General features: G+C 37.8%; 1 protein-coding gene across 1 annotated transcript in view; it reads right to left on the reverse strand.

Annotated features, from left to right (window-relative positions):
* Positions 1-304: 304 nt before the first annotated feature.
* Positions 305-21,234, reverse strand: part of LOC140232062 (NADPH:adrenodoxin oxidoreductase, mitochondrial-like) — a 147,793-nt gene continuing 126,863 nt past the window's right edge. Inside the window, exon 11 of the mRNA XM_072312214.1 lies at positions 305-2,077. Within this exon, the coding sequence (XP_072168315.1) occupies positions 1,935-2,077 (143 nt within the window). The 3' untranslated portion in view covers positions 305-1,934. The remainder of the gene's footprint in view (positions 2,078-21,234) is intronic.

Below are 21,234 nucleotides of genomic sequence, written 5' to 3' on the forward strand. Positions count from 1 at the left end.
TGGTCAGTCACAATAAATACCTGAAGTCTAATAACATTCTGTATACAATACACATTATCTAAATGCAACACACTATGATTCAGTTAATTGATTGGATATCACAATAAGGCACAAGAAACTGACAGTTAAATATATTTGTTATGCAGTATGGAACATGTCAAATCTGACCGAGTTAAAGTTGTTAAACACGTCAACTTGGTTCAAACTATAACATTTATCTACATCCCCTGCTCGTGGAAACATAGACCAAGTTTTGAAAGCCCTTCCCCCCCCCCCCCCCCACAAAAAAGAAGAAAACTAAAAAGAACAAACCTTCTATCAGGTGACTGGCTTGTAAATCTCCTTTCTCCGCAATAATGTTGCTTAATTGGCTGAATGTTGTAAATGAATTCTTTTCCCAATAATGTAAAAGTTTGATCAGACAGATGACCAAACACCATGCCTTCTTTCCAAAAGTCAGATCGCTTTAATATGAGCCTCATTTCTTTGATTAACACAAACTACATATTAAGTTATCTGACATCAACTTAGAAATTTTGGTATGATAAAATTTTCCTTATTTTATGCTTCCAAATGATACACCCTTTGACCCACTTTGGAAAGAAAAAAAGAGAAAAAATTACTGCAGGAACAGTGGGATTCTGAACGTTCTGAAACATTCGAGTGAAATTAAGCTTTGAAATTTACACGCAAGTATCGTAAAAGTCTAACTTTTTGGCGGTGTTGAAATTTTCGCTCATTTCGCACAACAAAAACACTAGCACAAAAATAAACACATATGAATATTTTTGCTTGCCATATGATCCAGTAGCTGATGTCTTGATTCCATGGAATTAAAATCATGTGAAACTCATCTTACCTGGTCAGGTGTGAAAAATCACTCACACAAAAATATCCACTTTTACAGTATGCAGAGAATTTGACATTTTTTACACACACTATGAAAATGTATACACCATAGTAAAATGTCTCAAGAAAATTGAATGTCATGTGATTTTTGACATGGTTTAAACTGTAAAAGTGGGCAAGGAGTTTGGACCAACTACCTACTGGACCTTGGAATGACCAATATCAAATCTATTGAGAAGTACTACGCATTTATATCTACAAGGCACAGGGCCAAGATGTCTCATTGTAATTTTTCAAATTTCCTGGCCAAGACACATCATTTTATGCCTTTTCTTTGACTGTCTGTGCCTTTCACAAGCCGCAGGGTAACATAGTGATGGTTGACATATTAGTTCACATTGCACTAAAACTGTGTCTACTTTGCTGAGGGAAAAGTTCAGTCAGAGTAACACTGTGTGTTTATCACAGCATTTATTTAATGCCATATCTGAGCTATGTTCCATAGCTTGGATCATTTGGCTCTCTTCTTGAACTTGTGCAGCCCGTTCAATGGCTCAAAGTACACTGTACAATAATATATTTATTTGATATTCTTATTTCTTCTTTCGTTTTTCTCAGCTTGCATATCTGTTGCAAATGCATCTATCTTTACAAGTGACTAAAAATTCACCAGTTATTGGCAGTGCCTGTCAGTTGCGATTATAATGGATAATTGCAAGATTATCTCTGTTACATTACAGGCACATATGCCCATAATGTTCCATAGCTCAGATCATTTGGCTCTCTTCTTGAACTTGTGCAGCATGTTCAATGGCTCAAAGTACACTGTACAATAATCTTTAATTTCATATCAACATTGCCCCTCTAGTTCCGCAGAACTACAAAAATGTTAACTTCAACCAAAAGAAAATACAGAAACACTCTTGTTGACATCAATTTAACCATTTTATTTTGTAGGCAAACAAATCAAAGCTTTTGACCTGTCAGTGATTACAGTCTTAATGCCAATTGTTCACCTACCAACTACTAACTTTGAGGAATTCTTGCACAGAATGGGTGGGTAATCCAGCTCATTCACATTGCTTTTAGTTTCTGTCCCCCTTAAGAGCATGATCCATCATCTCATCAATTCGGACCATCTTCTCTCTTGGCTTACCAATGAGCTCTCCTCTTGCCTTCTCTTCTGCATCAATTTTGGTCCAATCAGAGAATGTAACAGGTGTCACACCTAGGATGTCAAATGGAAACAAGGGAGTGTAAATTAAGGAAAGGCCGAGTGTAAGGCAGAGAAAAAAAAACCACACAAGCTGATGGGTAAGGATGAGGGTTAATCAAACCTACATGGAGGTGTAGTACATGAATGGATATGAAGACCTAGGAAGAGGGGAAAGAGAGAGAGAGAGACAGAGAGAGAGAAAATAAGAGATTGACTTCTAATAATGAGCAATGAAATGTCTGTAATTCAGTTGGGATACAAAACATAAAATGATTCGAATTTCATATAATCAAATCTTTTTTTCTACCCTTGAAGTTGAGAAGCTTAGTGAGTGGATAATTTCTGACATAAGATAAGTGTCATATATAGAACAAGAGTTGTGAAAAGTATGATGTGTGAATATGCCATGCATTACAAAAAAACTATGCCATTAACATTACTATCACATCTGTGACAACCACCATCACAAACTGTTCTGATTTTCCCTTCTCTTCTCAACCCACCTCCAACAGGCTGGGGTGGTGATGCCAAATATCATTTGATAAGTCCTACTGTTATAGAAGCATCGATTTACAAGTGTGTGTGTGCACAAAAACATTTGTATACACACACATAGAATGATGATTGGCGGCACAAAGCACCAAATCGAAAGAGCAGTTTCACGCACTCTATCTTTGTCAGGAGAGTGCATCCACACAGAAACAAGAAAACCTCCATATATAGATTTCCCTGGAGCCTGGAGTTTTCTCTTGCAACAAAATACTATTCTTCCTTTGTACTGTTTTTACTATCAAAAAGGTCATCTGATATGAAAGACAAAATAGCAAAATCCACTGAATATGGAAAGGGGTGAAAGTCAATCACATCTGGCAAAGTAAATCATCCTGGGTGGGAGAAAATAAAGCTTTTCCAAGGGACAGTACTTTGAAGAACATCCATTTTCTGAACTTAACACAGAATGGCAATAAATGCGGAGAAAATTGAGAAGTGGTGGGATGAAAATCTGTGCCCACGGTTGACCCCAGAGATACTCTGTTCACACAGCTTGATTTCATTTCACTTTTGCAAAGAGAGCCATCATCGGGTATTTGTCTCTTTGGCAAGGCTTGGATTGCAGTCATTGTCCTTTGATAGCAACAGAATTTAAGGTTCTTCTTGAGCTTTCAATCTTTGTGATCATACACAAAGAATGGCTTTTTGTTTATAGTGGGCATTCCCAAGACTCAGATAATGTATGCAAATAGACAGTGACTGTCTTCTGTATGTTTTCACTCAACACAGAACACTTACTGGAAGAGTAAATCTAAGAATTAAAAAAAAACCAAAATACCCATTGTACAGGCATAAAAATTACTAGAGGTGCACTGCATATTATGAGATGTTAAGTGACAGGTCAGACTCTGGTTGAATGTATTGCTACAGTATGCTAACAGTAAATCAAATACCATTAATGAAATGTCATTTTTTATGAAGAAATCCATCTGATCATTATATAAAATTGATTTACACTTTATTCATAAGCTTTTCAAGGTCTAACCTCACATCATGGACAGGGGTAAAACATTAGATTGGAAATATATATTGTATTCCTTTAAAATTTGTTGTGTCACTCGTATCATAGGGGAAATGGTTGAATGATGTCATGGTGAGAGAGAGGAGTGCTGGAAAATGAATCGGACAGTCCACACAAACAAAGGCTTGAGAGGATGCATTTGTAACTGTGAATCACAAAAACAACAAAAAGGCAAATGCCCTGATTTTATGTGAGGACTCAGAACAGGTGAAACAGGTCAACCTGGTCAATTTTGAGTTTTGCATATTTTCAGAAAGAGCAATTCTTCTTCTTCTACATTATTCTTCAGTTTGGGATCAAAATACGGATAGGAAATTGTGGTTTTAGTAGTTTTCTAGACCACCTTTTTGCAGAATAGTGCAATTAGGTGTGTCTTAGAGTCCCCTTTTCATATTCAAAAACCCTCTACACACTCTTCACTTTCAACTCAAATAATCTGTAAAAGAATGATGCTACTGCTTTGAAAGCTAGCATTTAAATAGTCATGGGTAGAATGTGTTCATACAGCAAACTTAATTTCAGCTTTAATCTGCTAATCCCTTCCTTGCTACTATGGAGTTTAACATCATGCTTTTTGTCCCATTCATTGCAAAAAGCATGGCTTGGCAATATTGGCAAGATTAAGCACTTGAATAAACCCTAAATTTCACTTTCTCATTAAACACTTTCTCAGCGTGTGCACATTCTTTCCATTATCTCGATAGATTTAGAAAGTCCCCCTTGCGTTGAATTATACATCATTTTACAGCTTTTAAGGTCTGCTCTTTCAGAATATTTGGTTGAAACTGTTTATTTATTTATTTGTGCATGAGGCCCCAATTTACTGGGGATCCTCCTGTATGGTACCTTGACTTTTTTGTTTATTATCATTATGTCTCCATTCTTTGTCACAATGATTTGTTTACCTGTCATGTGCAAAATCAGCCATGAATTATTATGAATCATGTGTTTATTTCTGAAAGTGATCAGAGTTTATATTGTACCATACAGAAACAATAAAATGAAATGAAATGAAATATGCCCTTAACCCACTGAGAATGGACTGATTTTGCTAAAACACGCATTCCTCATGGACACCTGCCTGTGTATACTCAGCTGTCCTCTATGACGTTAAACCCAACCTTTGACCACTGATCTTTGACCTCATGACCAACCCCACAAGAAAATCATTGTCAGGCAGTACATGTACATGTACTAAGTTTCACATTTTAAAGATAACTTAAGCTATTTTCAAGATATGAAAAGAAAGTGAAATTTTAGCCTTGTCACTTGATCTTTGACAAAATGGTCCAAAACTTTCCCTAGGAAATCTCTATCAGGTAATATATGTGTACAATAAGTTTCATGAAATGGGGGAAGTAAAGGGAATGCTTAGGATTTGACCTTGACCTTTGACCCAGAGCATGTGAACCCAAATGTTGATAGGTACAGCTTTGTCCATTCATACGTACATTCATATGCCAAGCTTCATTCGGATACCTTAAAGGCATAATTTACCATTTGCAGATGAAAGCATTAGTGCTATAAAATAGTTCTAAAATGTGAGTTAGGGATAGAAACAACCACTGTCAAAATTTGAATCCGTATAATCGATGTTATGTGTTGTTAAATACACAAAATGTGAACAATAGTTATAATAAAAATGTTTTCAGACTAAACCGTATACAGTTACGGTTTATTGAGAAAAACCCTGATATCTCCTTATATTTTAGGTTTTATTGCAAATATTTCATATGGTAGGATGTTTTATGATACAACAGACCTACACATATGCATCAAATATGATATCTTGAAAATTTTTGAAATCACTGCTCCCAAAGGTAAACTGGACCTTTAACCCGCTGAGGACGAGTCCCGAGTATAATTTGGCAGGCGTCTATGGGAAATGCATGTTGTAGCAAAATCAAACCGTCCTCAACAGGTTAAACAGCTGTTAATCTGTTAAAGACTACACGTAGTTCTGAGTATACTCGGGCAGGTGCCTATGGGAAATGTGTGTTATAACAAAATCAGCTCATTCTTAATGGTTTAGTTACGCTGTCAAAATCAACTAGAATTATCACTGAAGGTGATTAATACCCCCGCCCCTAGTGTTGCTTTATAGTATGTGATGTCATGAGGGCAAGGACATTAATACCAAGTTTGTGCACTTGTCGAATTGGAAACAGAATAATTTTAGTTTACTGTACAATGACAGAGTTGTCACGGAGTATAAAACTTACAGCAAATGGAAATATGCTTTCCCCCAGCATCACTACACTTAAAGACCATCATACACACCAAATTTGACCTTCATAGCTTGAATGGTTTATTTTGATAAAAAAATGAGTGGTTACCATGGCAACATATTTTCCTTAAACTAACACATTGGTGTCGTGCAAAACTACACTTCTAGATCATGATACATACTAAATTTGACTTTAATTGCTTGAATGATGGAAAAGTTATTTGATCTGCAAGGTTTTGCTAAAATTGTGGTTATCATGGCAACGGTTTGTGTGACGAACACAAAAATTATGTGTTCCACATCTATACCTCAGGGCCATAATGCCTACCAAATTTGGTTTCAATTGCGGTTACCATGGCAACGCATTGTCCGATACAAATACAAAGGACATTTTGCAAAACTACACTTAAAGAGCATCATACACATCAAATTTCACCTTCATAGATTAAACGATTCAATATGATACAAAAATGAGTGGTTACCATGGCAGCACATTTTTCGTATATTAACACATTGGTATCTTGCATAACTACACCTCACGATCATCATACATACTAAATTTGACCTTAATTGCTTGAATGATGTGGAAGTTATTCAATCCACAAGGTTTTGGTAAAATTACAGTTACCATGGCAAAGCTTTGTCCGACAGACACAAAAATTATGTGTTTCACATCTATGCCTCAAGCCCATAATGCCTACCAAATTTGATTTCAATTGCTTCAAAATTATGGAAGTTGTTCACTCCACAAGATTTTGAAGAAAACATGCGGTTACCATGGCAACGCTTAAGTAAAAACACAAAGAGTGTCTTGCATAACTACACCTATAGATCATCATAGATACCAATTTTGAAATTGATTGCTCAAATACTATGGAAGTTATTCAATCCACAAGGTTTTGGTAAAATTATGGTTACCATGGCAATGCATTGTCCGACATACACAAAAAACATGTCTTGCACATCTATACCTCAATATCATCATTACCCTAAGTTTCATTTAAATTGCTTCAAAACTGTAGGAGGAGTTCGCGACGCAAGATTTTGCAACAGACCGACCGCCCGCCCGCCCGCCCGCCCGCCCGACCAACATCACGGTGATTCCTATATACCCCCTTCACACTATGTGTGGCGGGGGTATAATAACAGATGGACGGAAGGACAGAAGGAAGAATGGATGGAAGGACATCTTTACTGCATACATGTACACGGGTGGACTTTTCAACCACTGTCCCAAATGTGAGAAAAACCTATGCATGTACATTGTATGTACATTTGTTGTTGTTGTTGTTTGTTTGTTTGTTTGTTTGTTTGTTTGTTTGTTTGTTTTTTTGCTGTTGTGACTGCCATTGACATGATAAGGCAAATAAACCACTCAGTGAGGAAAGGGGTATTCAACTGCAGAAAAGAAACATTTCCCAAACATAGAAAAGGTGATGAAACCACCACCACCAAAAACAATGAAATGCTAACACAACACGGGATTCTAAGCAATCAAAATCACAACTTTGAACATGAATGCATGAAGCACACTGATCAAAATGTATACATGAGAAGCAAGATCCAACACATTTATTTGCACAGGTATGCTACAACAGTAGGCCTAATTGTTACTTTCTGAATGTGCACACATAAACACTCATTATCCATTCTGCTGCACACAATGTGGACCACTCTTTCAATTTCAGAATGCTTTAGTCATGTGTACTTTCTGAAAAGGGACCCAAGCTGATTTTCAGAGCATGATTTGTTCACAAAATTTGGAATGACTAGAGATAATGAATTGTTTGGTTGCTTTTCTTTTGTGATGATAATACCACTTCTCATCTCATCCATCATCAGACTTGACAGAGCAGGAAATGTGATTTCTGTAAGGATCTGCTCTGAGTGTCTTTATCTCACTGGTACATGCTCCATCCACAAAGGGTTCTTCCTTTGTCCACCCAAATTAATTTTGAGTTCCTATTGCAGCTGCTAGCATACGCCCCACTGTCACTAAAATAGCCAGTTGCAAGGGAAATGAGAAGGAAAGCAGACTCTGGATCTGAGTAATGGCACTATGACATCACTTCTACTTCTTATAATTCAAGTCTGTACAGCTTAATGGAAAGATAAGAATATGATTATAAATTCTACAATCAATTTTTTTCTCTGCAAAGAAACAGAATCTTGAACAATGGATATATTCAAGCAATGTAAAAGGAAGCCGTTTCCTGATTCAAATTTGTCACAATCAGTTGTTGTTTGTCAAATAGCCAACACATTTGATTTATTTTTAATTCTATTCTATTTTCAAAATGTGACTTTATGGCAGTTCACCACAGAAAACAGTTTCTACTGCCAGCATATATGTACTTTATATTTGATCTAGCACAACACAACTGATATAGGCACATGTAATACATAGTACAGTGCATAACATACAAAGTGTGTGTTCACATACCTGGTATAGTCAGTATAGGCAGTACTGTATCACTTGTGAACAGAGCATTCTGAACCAAATTGCATGGAAAAATCTCCTTTAAATCTGTTGTATCATTCCCTATCCTTATCTTCAGTTTCAGACTTCTGACCAAATCACATTTACATTTAGAGTGGCTTGCCATCTCTACTTCAAGTATTCTGTACACTGACATGCTCTTACTTATTATATCTTCAATTACTCTCCACTGATCCACAGATCACCTTCTGTAATATTTCAACCTCAACCTGCTAAAGGGCAACCAATCAGTGAGCCAGTTTATCATTGCCCCCTAAACTCCAGCATGATGCACTTCAGCATGAATAGGTTTTATCATAATGATATGATATGTTATCATTGAAACATAGACATGTGTTGCATCACTACAAAATTATATCAATCAATAGGAACTTTGGTTCAAATTGGACTGACTATACTGTACAAGCTGTATTTTCACGAAATTTGTGAATCACAGTTGGATTGCAAATTTAAGAACATGTGAACATGTTACTATACGCTCTGTTAATAGAGCATTAACGTAAAGGTCGGCATCGATTCGCGAAAACATCTCGTGAAAATGTCTATGACCTCGTCATCTGCGAAAAATACATGTATCTGTACACGAAAATTATAGCGTATACAGTAATCTGGCCTTCCCAATCCCAAGAGGAGCAACAAAATTCATTACTCTGCACACTCAGAATTATGCATCCAGTTTTACATGAATGCTTTAATAAACCACTATCATGGCATTTTCAAATGTATGTACGTTGGAAGTAGGTTTGATCAGTTCCTATCATGTTATGATAAGCCTCTGAACATGTTTCATACAAACCTCAAGTTTTGTGGTAGACAAAGGAATACTCTTGTGATGGAAGAATAATGCTTGAATTAAGTTGGATACACAATGAAGGCGGCCCACAACCTTTCTTTTGCTTTGAATTATGTTCAGAATCAAGTTAATGTTATCAAAGCAGGCTTGAGTTGTATTGTATCTTGTTATTAAAATGAGGATAAAATTTCAAATATTATTTCTAACCACTGTTCAAAGACAGGTAGATCATTTACACACTTCTTGATATAGGTGAAACATCTGGGATTCACCTGCATTTTATTCTTACCTGAAAAAGAGAAAAGAATGTTTAAAGAAAATATGTGACCTGCGAGAACGGTTTAAGGCAAAAGATGCAAGAGCAAATTCCCTCCTAGGCGGGGTACAAGGATTTTGACCATTAGTTTTGTTGAATTTTTTTTTTTTTTTTGCAGCAATGGAATCTTTGATATGTTTTCTACATCTACAGTAAATTACACGGCATAAGACTAAGCTTTTCCTAGATCAAAAATATTGTATATTGAATCACACTTGTCATTTTGATCTTTGTTCAAACGCCGTGCCAGTATGCCCAGTGTTGCTTCGGAGCAGGGTCTTGCATGCAATAGGCTAGTGTGTTGCACACATTTACACAGTTTGGTTTTCGGAGACAAGTTTGGGAATGTTTTGTCCACACGTGCTCCATTGTATGAATCATGCAGGAGCGTTTTGTTGCTACTATAAATGCCCTCGCTCTGTAGTGTATGCTCTTCATTGAGCTTTCTATCTGAGCTTTTCTTCTGCTGTGTTTGACAACGGAAGTGAAACAAAAAGTCAATAGTAGCATGAACTTCCAACGTGAACACAGATACATGGGGAACATAGTTTGAACGCATCAGCGTCACAAATCTGCACCAAATCATGCAACACGCGATCAGAAACTCACCTGTCAATTGCAGCATAAATGACACAATCATGTAAAAAAAACTCACAATCCTCTCAAAAGTGTGCTTGTAGTAATTATGATAGCAAATACAAGAAAGTTGACTCAAAGGACAGCAGGGGAGAGGAAAGGAGTGATCATAAATGACCAATATTCAAATACTAAACACGCATTTGCGCTAAGACTGCACCATTCACGCTGTGGGTGTAGCAAAGTAAGTACAGTTCGACCTCGATTATCCAGCCTCCTTTTATCCGGAAATCTCTATTATGCGGACGCGTTCACGCAGTGAAGGACTTATTTTTTATCCAAAAATTGAGAAAAGTCAGTGACTTTCATGGATCTATTTCACGAATTTCATAAGATGTGCATGATAGGTTTCTCAATATCTAATGAGGTAACACATGTATGATTTTCACATAAAGATATACTTTTTTTTTTTGAAGAAGGGACTACAATTTTTGCGCAGGCTAGCATAGATTACACCACCGTTGGGGGGTACGCTATTTACCTGCCTAGCTGCCAGTGCACTGGGATGGCAGCTTGGACGGCAGCTATATACATTAACATTGTGTCTTCCATATCTGGCCAATTCGCTTATCCGGATGAGCGTCGGTCCCGACATGGCCGGATAATCGAGGTCGAACTTTTTTTTTTTTTAATATATACGTAAATACCAACGCACAATGCACTGCTGAAACAACCACAACAACAACAAAACAACAGGAAACATGACCCTTGCCAGCTCAAGCAGTATTTCTGCCTTCGAGAGGGTCCACAATGATCGAAAAAAACAAACAACATAATAAATACTCAACCAAGATATAGATACAATGTATGAATGCACCACCTGCTCCTGTTATACAGGGGCATGGCATGTGGATGCAATTGGGCAATGTGTGCGCCACAAACACGCACACTAGCAAATGCCGTATATGCCATCTTGAAAGACGTATTGGTAAACAAGCCCGACTCAAACACACTATTTTGGCTCCATACGCCGAGTTCTGAGGAAGGTGTCCAGGAATTTTGACTCTCTCAATAAGCCAATCAGAAGGTGCTGTGGTTGTTAGAGGCGGAGCTTAATCTTGATTGGCACCATCATACGGATGGGTGATTCTCACCTCGCATTGCCGCTCGGACACTGTTTTTGAGCAAAGGCGAGTCTTCAAAGCTCTTTTCTCTCAATTTCATCAGGCTAACAAATTAAAAAGTGCATTATATTTCACTTTATATGTCCATGTACGGTGCCAGAAAACAGGTATTTTATATCAATGCAAAGCTAAGAATATGGGTAATGTGATTCAATGGAAAAATTTTCAGAATTCCTGACTTTTGCCTGAAACCGTTGTCGCTGGTCACATATGTTCTTGCATCCTACTTGGGTTGTAGCATAGTTACTACTTCCAATTTTTAAGCACAGTCAAGCAGTGACAACTTATTAATACTTTTCTTTGCAGGGTATCCTTTTTTCCCCTTACAGATGCAAATCTCACAATTATGCTGTCAAAACATGACAAAGTCGTAGTTTTGAACATATTCCCTGTAAAAGATGTAGGCTTTGACGCATGCCTAAACTACTCTACGTTTATATTTCATCTAAGTTCCTTCAGGCACACAGATGAAATCCCTTGCAGCACTGGCTGATGAGGAAAGAATCTACTGAAGGTGCTCTCGGCTGCTGTGTAAATTACCAGTCCCCCCTCCCCCTCCCCCCCCCCCCCCCCCGAACACAGTCAATTGCAAGAACAACTGCTAGCTGACAATGAAAGCTCATTGCAGATTTTCAGTAGAAAGGTTGTCTTTGATGAATAATGCTCTGACAATGGGTTTGTTGAGAATCGGACATCACTGAGTCGAGGATGTCTAAAGTGTTACGTGCATCGAATGCACCCTGTGTGCCATGGGAACACTCAGTAGTCACATTTCACACCCCTGGACGATGGTGTTGGTATCAACAATCTATGGTATTGTACCGGGTAGTTCAACACACATCACATGATATCATATTTAAAGGTAACTTCATACACATCATTTTGTTTTACACGAGTATCATAGCAAATATGAACTGGCCTACTGTGGCATTGCTTGCCATAATGCACTTCCATAAATTGGCATCATGTCAACGATATGTTGCACAAGTCCCATTTTTTTTTCCTTGGCCCGAATACAAAAAGCAACCAGTGAATTTTTTGAACAAATGCATGGTCTGCTTGCGAAGAAAAGTGTCCAGTTGGACTAATGTGTGGGTGCTTGTTTGCTCACAACATTTGATATGAACCACAATGACTGTGAGAATTGTGACAGACACATCCAGTGCTGTATACTGCATCATGTTACAACCTGCAAATAAATCAGCACAATCCTCATGATGATGCTCTTTGATAGATTAATACACAGGCAAGGTTTGACTGATTTCCTTCCTGTAGTTGTCATTTTTCTGTGTGATTTGTTGATGCAGCAGCATCATTTTCTCCCTGAAACCTAAATACATATATGTGAATTGAAGGAATGTAGCAATATCAGTAGTAGACATCAACGAAGTTTGAGAAAAAATCAGATGATCTGTTCAAAAGTTGTGAATTTTTAAAGTGTTGGTGCAGCCATTTGCTAGATGAGAAGACTACAAGACTTTGTGACATTTTGCAAGGAAAATGTAAATTACAGAAAGTATGAAGAAAAATCAAAACATCTTCACTTTCTAGCATGATGAAAGAGCTCTTAACATACCTCTTTCAGAAAACAGCGGGAATGATATTTTCCTTAACATGGGATGTCATTGACAAAGCAAGGGCATGTGTACTTTTCATAAAACAAACTTTTGTGGAATTCTCTATATATTTTCTTTATATTGTATTTCATAGGTGACTTGTCAACTGTAGTAGACTTCTCATCCAGCAATGGTGGAACAGAAACTTTTGAAATGCATAACATTTGAATGGATTGTCTGATTTTCCTAAAACTTTGCTGATGTGTTCTGCATTTACTCAAAGAACGTGTAAATTTGGGTTTCATTGCTCTGCAAGGTTCTGAGGAAAGCTAATTATGTATGCAAGTTTGGTTGTACGATTTTACACAGTACAATTATCAAATGATAATACAGATAAACCCAGTTAAAAAGAAAATCATACGCTATACAGATGTATCATGAGAATTTTTGCAATACAACACAACCTCATTAAAATTGTGTAAATACACACACTGTATACTTACGCCTTCTTTCTATTTTTTTTTAATTTTATTTTTTTGCTTGTGTACTCATGGTACAGCATGTCCTTTCAGTGATGTTCTTAATCTAGGAAAGGGATCAGACCGTGACTATATTGAGGCATGTTGAAAGTCTTTTGGAGGAAGATATTTGCTACATATCAGGCTTGAGACAGTTTGTGAGTTTTGGAAGTGAAGTCCTTCTCTTTTGTTTGAATGAATAGTATCCACTGATGTCTTCTCTTCTCCTGTTAACCTCTTCCTTTTTTAATACGGGAACCTGGTATGCTAGGTTCTTGTCACGTCTACTCACCACACAGGAACCTGGTATACAACATTGTGAATACCTGAGAGTGAGGTGCATCTCCACTAATGTCATGAACTTAAACCTGCTCATTACTTGTTTTATGAAATGGTTCTATGAACTATTTTTCATTTACCTTTATGGGTAAATACCAGTCAGCTACATGTAGAACTTGCTCAGAAGCCAAGTTGTCCAAAGAATGTTCCACTACCCACTGAACACAAACTTAGAAATTGCTTACAGCTTATGAGTGATTGAGTGCTGGCTTGTAACTAATTGAGTGTGTACTGCTAAAGCATGCAATTGTGACATTAGCGAGCATGATTACGGTAAGCAACAATTGAATGATCTCTGAGAGAGTGGTAGTTAGTACCTGGTAATTAGTACTGGCCATTGGTAAAACTGATGCCTGCTGGGCATGTTACAACTGTTGACAAAATGAAAGACTGGTCACTTGATTCCTCTCAGCCAATCATTTGATTAGAATACATATCACCATTTTATGATATGTGAAAAGGCATCACAAAACCAACAAAAAGTTGCATGCCCTGATTTTGTCCGAAGACTCACAGTAGGTAAAACGGATCAAGTTAGTCAATCTTGAGTTTTTCATATGCAACCTTGCATCACAAAACCGAGAAAAAGTTGCCACATATGGATTTTTAGTTAAGGGCAGATTCTGAAAGAGCAGACTTTGAGCTTTAAAAATGACATATTACTCAATTCAAATGGACTCTCCTATACATTTCTAAATATTTGAAAGCACACACTCTGGAAATGAGTGAACCAAGAAAAGAGGCTCCAAGGTACAGTAAGTCTACTACTCATTGACCACAAATTTTTAGATTGACCACCTTCGCGCAATGGCTTTCTCGCATATAAAAATCAAAAGTATGCGTGGGACAGGGCACAGTATGCTGGAACATTCGAACATAAATACAAATCAAGAGAAATGAGGAGGGTACAATTAAATAACCTGAGGAGACGGGAGGAAAAAGAACTGAAGAAAATCCTCATTAGTAATACACTTGTCATAATTACTGTTAAAATGTCTTTGCCATTCACTGATGGAGCCAGGGGATCCTGAAAATGTGGAAGTTTTGCACCAAGTGCCCCAAGTTTGATGATAATCCATTGCTGGGTTTTCAGGAAAATGAAAACAGCTCAGGTTCATGCAGTTTTGATGCCGAAGATCGCTTTTATCTACAATTGGTACGTAATACTATATAATACTGTTGAAGTAAATGATTCACACACTTGTTGAGTGTGTTTGTACATTTTCCGTTAAAATTGAACATTTGCATACTTCCAGTTGATGTAATGTTGGAGATTTGTACATTTCCTGGCATTTGCACATTTCCCATGCAGCGAGACATTTGTATATTTCCCAGTGTTTTGTACATTTCCTGGCAGATGTACATTTCCTCGCTCCACAAGGTGTTAACAAAAAGAAAGACAGTCTACTAAAATCTTTCGTAAGATGAGTCTGTAGTTGTACCACAACTACAGACTGGTATTATGAAGCAGTTGGTCTATGGTGGGACACGAATAGGCCTACAACACAGCATGATGGCAGGATTAGACAGCTTCACACAAGGTTGGCCCAATCCTAGGACTGGTTTTGCCTGACTGTCAATGACCAGCTGTATGCTGTCACTACCTTTAACTCCTTGAGTTGGGACATTTTCAATGAGGAGGGGCCTTTGCTAAAGGTACAAGTCTCCTGCCTTCCTGTGCCATCAATTGGGAGATTTGGGGTCACTTAGTATGTCATAAATTGCACAATACAAATGAGTAATTTAGTGGTCTGTGTCGGCAGTGAACACTCCTTGTGGCAATGGTGCAGGGAATAGACATACTTTTGTATCCTGTTAATTTTACTCTTTTTCTGTTTCTTGTTCATCTTGTCATGAAATTTAGCAGGAGCAGCATTGACATGTAGGATCCTCGGGATTACAACCACTCAAGTAGACACAGCCAGTGCATTTCCCCTTCGAGCCATGACTGGGAAATTGGGCCGACACAGTTACAGGCAGGAAAAAATTTGACTGGAGAATGATTACTCCCCTCTACTGAAAACATGCATTGAACTCGAGGTGGGTTATCGTATTATAAAAGAAATAACAAGTGCTGATACAAATTGGAAGGGAAGAGGGACGGGAGTAGAGCACTGCACTTCGTGTAAATTGCCAGACTTTAGTGCCATCACAGCAGAGCAGCATTAACGGTGGTAATTGCTGTTGCCATAGGCAATACGCATGATGCCAGAATTGTATTATTCATATTCTTCTCAACCCCCCCCCCCCCCAGCCTTTTTCGTATGTTCCGGAAAGCTTAAAGGACAAGTTCACCTTCATTAACATAAGGATTGAGAGAATGTAGCAATATTAGTAGAACACATCATTGATATAAGGAAAATACAAAGAGAATTTCACAAAATTTCATCTTTTGATAAAAGTTTACATTCCCTTGACTCCTTACTGACATATGTTATGGGTAATACTATTCCCATTGCCTTTAGAAAGAGGCAAGTCAAGTGCTCTTTTATTATGCGAAAAAAGTGAAAATATGTTGAATTTTCTTTACATTTCTTTATACTGTTGTACTCATATGACATCACGAGCCTTAGTAGTCTCCTCATCCAGCAGTTCCAACACAAAAGTTTTAAAAATCTTAAAAATTCATAACTTTTGCATAGATTGTCCAATTTTCCTCAAACTTTCACTGATAAGTTCTACTAATATTGCTGCATTCTCTCATTCCTTATGTTAATGAAGGTGAACTTGTCCTTTAAATGCTTTCTTCATTACTTTCATTCGAAAAAAAATCTTTTGTGGTTATTGATTTTTTTTAATATACATACCTGTGCAAATTGCCTTGTTACTAATATTTGCAGATGACAAGAAATAATCACTTGGAAATCCAAGGGTAGCAATTCTACTGTGATCTGTCATATTCATCAGCACCCAACATTTTACAAGTGTTAATGCACTTATCCCAAATCAATATGTCATCTATGGGGAAGGTTTATGCTTTTGCCATGTTATGACATATACTTGTACATGCCATTAATCACAGGCAAATATACAAACGCACACACATGCTCAAAGCACATTCCATGGCAATTCTATTGCATGTAGGATACAGATGTCCAAGGTCAAAAGTAATCACTGGTTCAATATTTTGCACTGCTTAAAGCCAAAACAGTTCTGGTACGCCTGCAAAAGTTGTCAAATTTCGCTCCCAAATGTGAACACATGCTTAGGAAATGTGCGGAATAACGCTGTAATAACAAGATATTCGATGGGTAACGATGAAAATGCGAAATATTAACCAAAAAGGTTCAGTCTCAGAACTTACCCGAACGGGGTCAGGCTAAACTCGGACTCGGGGATAATTCGGCCTCACTTTGACGGCGGGCTGAGTTGTATTAGTTGTCCCTCTGGATTGTACAGTGTTGTACTATGGGAGCGGCCTGTATAAACTAGCGCTTCGTGTTCTGGCTACTCGCAGTAATGGTCCGAGTTGTTACAACGCGCGCATCAAAAAACCTCTTTGGCGTGCATGCAAAATTAGTGTGCGCCTATCAAGCACCTCTAAAAACAATCAAAGACGCTTGATAAACAACAACAAAGACAGCGCGTCTCAGCAACTCAGGTGATGTGCGTGTAGGCTTTAGGATCACGCGCTGTCCATTTGTTTTGTACAGGATTAGCACACACTTTCCTGTCTGTTCAGTTAGGCCTCGTTTGATATTATACAGTAGAATATGGCGATCACGAACTGCGTGTAAATTGTCTGAAATAGGGTCGAGTTTTCTCTGAGACCGAGTTAGTCTGGATCATTCTGGAATAAAAGTAAAAATAGAAATACGAAAAATATGGCAACAGAGATTTTTTTCCTCAGAAAAAGTTACCAAAATAGGTAAAGAAATTACAGATTATGTAAATAGAGTTGAGTGTTAAAGCAAAAAATGAATTATTGCTTATGGAAACATCATTTTACCTTTCCTCACATATCAATTACAAGGTCAATTTTCATGTGTGTAGAGCCAACCACCTGTCCAATCAATATATTTATTAACATTCTTATTGATAATTTGTTACATGAATGGAGTTAACAGATAATGCTCAGCCAACTAATACAAAGGAGAAAATCCAGTTTTATTGATAAATTTGAAACCCGAACTTCATTTTAACTTGATTTTCAAACTCTATGAAATGTGTACATAATGCATAATGTGACTCTGCATTACAAACCCCCCAAGATTTAGTGGCTTCAGTTTCTGACAGAGCAAACCCTAAGCTTTAAAATGACATGATGTGTCATATATTGTATACTGGGAACAAAAATTTAGAAGTTTTGGGCCTACTCAAGTGTTTAATCATATCCAGCTGCGCTCTGTGCCATGAACAGGACCACAAAAACAACAACAAAAACAAACACAAAAAACCCACCAGAATATAAAATAAAACCTGTAAGCAACTACTGTGAAGGGATTATCAACTTAACCCTATAAAGGCCAAGGGGGGGGGGGGCACATTGTGCTCCTATCATATTTTCATTTGCCACTCCTTTGCCCTTAATCCCATTTCAACCAAATTTGGTGACTATTTCTTAAATCTTATTGCAAGCATTTTGTTATGTAATTTGAATAGCTATATTTCATATTGCCGGTTGACATGGCAACCATAAACTGACAACCATGTCATTCCTATTTTGCATTTTTTTTTTCTGTTCCAATTTCAATTAACAATAATATAACAGTGGATGACATGGGCGTTTGTTGGCTTAATATGCTGAAGAAGCAAAATGTGAAGGTATTCTATTGCTGTGAATGGCCCTGAACTGTTTTTCTCATTACTTCCTTTGCTTTTAGGTGACATAGGATAAAAAATAGATAAACAGAGGTAATCGAAAAGACAGTATTTTCCAAAGATTACCCTTATACTTTGCATCATTTTGAATCTTTCACACAAGATATGCCTGTAGTATCATTTGTTTATCATATTATCAATCTGCAAACTTAAAATTCCAATATCATGGAAGGTGGTAACTACAAATGTACATATCCAAAACAACACATAACAGGTCTCACTATGTATTTCTTTATATTGTAATGAATATTGCCCCCATGCGGCATCTGATGACATAAATGGTACCCTGGGGTACCAGAAAAAAATCGGCCATTTTGTTGAATTATTTATTTTTTTTTTTAGGGCTGTACCCTGGGTTACCAAAAAGTGGGAAATTAATTTTTTTGTGTGTGTGTGATTAATTCTTCAACATTAAATTATGGCCATTGTTCTTGTAAAAAAAACCCCTCTTGATCCTGCAGTTTTCTCAATTAATCCCTGAGCCAGCAGGGTCATAATAATGCCATCTGCCTCCGCCTTATCCCCGGCGTCACTGGCCTTCTGAAACACCTCCAGAACATCGGCGGCCCCTTCCTTCCCCAACTTCCGAGTGGCGCGAAGCTTCGCGTTTTCCAGCCTCTCCTCTCTGGAAATTTTCCTTCTTTTCCGGCCCTTTCCTTTCAGTGCGGCATAGCCCCCATCACCTGCTGGCATTTTTGCAGCTTGATCCTAATTGCGAAAGGATATTTTGTTCGGCACAAAGTGCACAAAGCTTACAAAATTACGGGATCCAAACTACGTCTACGAGATCATAACTTTGGCACAGCTAGCGGGCTATTATAATAGTGCGTGTAGTCAGTGCATGAAGCGCTATACTGAGTATCGCACCGTACCACAGGTCAGTACAGTGCGCATACGTAATGCAGTAACTCTGCGGTTGTACTCGAGTGAACGTGAGATGGCGCTACACAACGTGGTACCCCGGGTTACTACGATACCCCGGGGTAGCGCATGGTGCATCATCTGTGAGAAATTTCAACCATAACGAATAATGAAGTTTGACTTGCTTATTTTTTTGTGGCAAATATGAATTTGAATGATTGGTCTATTATAAGACACTAGTAGCACCCGTGGAAATCCAAGGGTCTGAGGGGTTATATTTTTTCCCATACATACGATTTTGCACATTTTTATTGATGAAATAAAAATAAAAGTGTTCTCATTCTTTTGTTAATTGTGCTCTCTTCTACCCATGACTACCACCCCCACAAAAAAAAAAACATTGAGGGAAAAACTACAAAAAACGGTAAAAGCAAAACGGTATAGCTGAGGACTACTTCCTATATAGACCCCTAGTGTTTTTGTTGCTATATTGTGCTAAGAGATATAAAATGTTTTCGTCTTTTTTTGCTCTCTCCTTTCTGTTTTTATCACCAAACCTTGGTTTGATAGATCATAGAACCCCCCTTTTCCCCCCACGTCCGCATGTCTTATGAATATGGTTGTATACATATCCTCACCCGCTTATCTGCTTCAGAATGTACATTATTATTATTGTCTTATGTGTGCGACCGCGACCTGAGCCTGCGAGTTGGCGCGAGCTGTATAACCCGTATACATCATGTGCGCGCTTGTGTCCACGAAAGATGATCTAGAGCTTTCGCTGTATCCTATTATCTTACTGAAACAGGAGTCAGCGCAATGTTTTTGTATTTCTTTGTTTTTTGTGCTGCTCTCGACGTCGACACGGAGGCAGAGTGCGGACGAAACCCGGTCAAAGGTACAGAAGAGACCCTCCCGCTGCCGACGGCACCGGTCTCAGGGGGCCCGGAGCTGACATTTTCATTGAAAAAAAAAAGAAGATCTTTCCACCCAATGCAATCCCATCTAATTAAGTGAGTTGTCGTCCTAATGTTGATACTCGATCACTACACACACACAAACACACACACAGACACCTTTCCAGTTCATCAAAAAGATGCAAATAAGTTATATCATCATTTATATTTCTTTTCCCACGTTTTTATTTGAAAAACCCGTCTGTGCCCCTTCCACCCGATGACAATCTCATCTGAGGGTTATGACTTGTTCCTGAAATGCATTTGATGGATCATTCGTTTTTTCCTCTCTCCCTCTCTTTCTTTCTGATGTTCTTTAATTCCCTTTCGAGAACATGTGTCTATACAGACAAAATTTGACTTTTCATCAAACCACCCGCGCGTTCATGTGACTCGGACTTTTGTTGTATCTTTTTACTTCATTTTTTAATATATGTGACCCTGCATCACAAAACAAACAGAAAGTCAACAGACATGAAATTTTAGTTAAGAGCATATTCTGAAAGAGCAGACTTTAAGCTTTAAAATGATGTATAACTCAAATGAAATGGACTCTCCTAACCTATCTAAATATTGGAAAGAAAGCACACACTCAGGAAAAGTGTGAACTGAGAAAAGAGGCTCTGAAGTACAGTGTCTATTCAAGCGCTAAATCTTTACCAAGCTGTGCTGGCTGTGCCATGAATGGGACAAAAACCAGGAAGTAGACCACTGGAGTATCAACAATGAAGGGATAATCAGATTAAATTGAAATTGAGCACGCCTTATCAACACATTCCGTCCATAATCAATGCCAACTTTCAAAGCAGTAGCATTATCCTTTCAAAAGTTATTAAGTTGAAAGAGAAGAGTGTGTACAAGGTTTTTCAGAAATGAAAAGGGGACTCTAAAGGCACACCTAATCACACTATTCTATCAAGAATGTTTGAGATAAACTGCTAAAAAATGC

The sequence above is a fragment of the Diadema setosum genome, chromosome 8 (assembly GCF_964275005.1).
Source record: "Diadema setosum chromosome 8, eeDiaSeto1, whole genome shotgun sequence".
In the NCBI taxonomy this organism is placed as follows: Eukaryota; Metazoa; Echinodermata; class Echinoidea; order Diadematoida; family Diadematidae; genus Diadema; species Diadema setosum.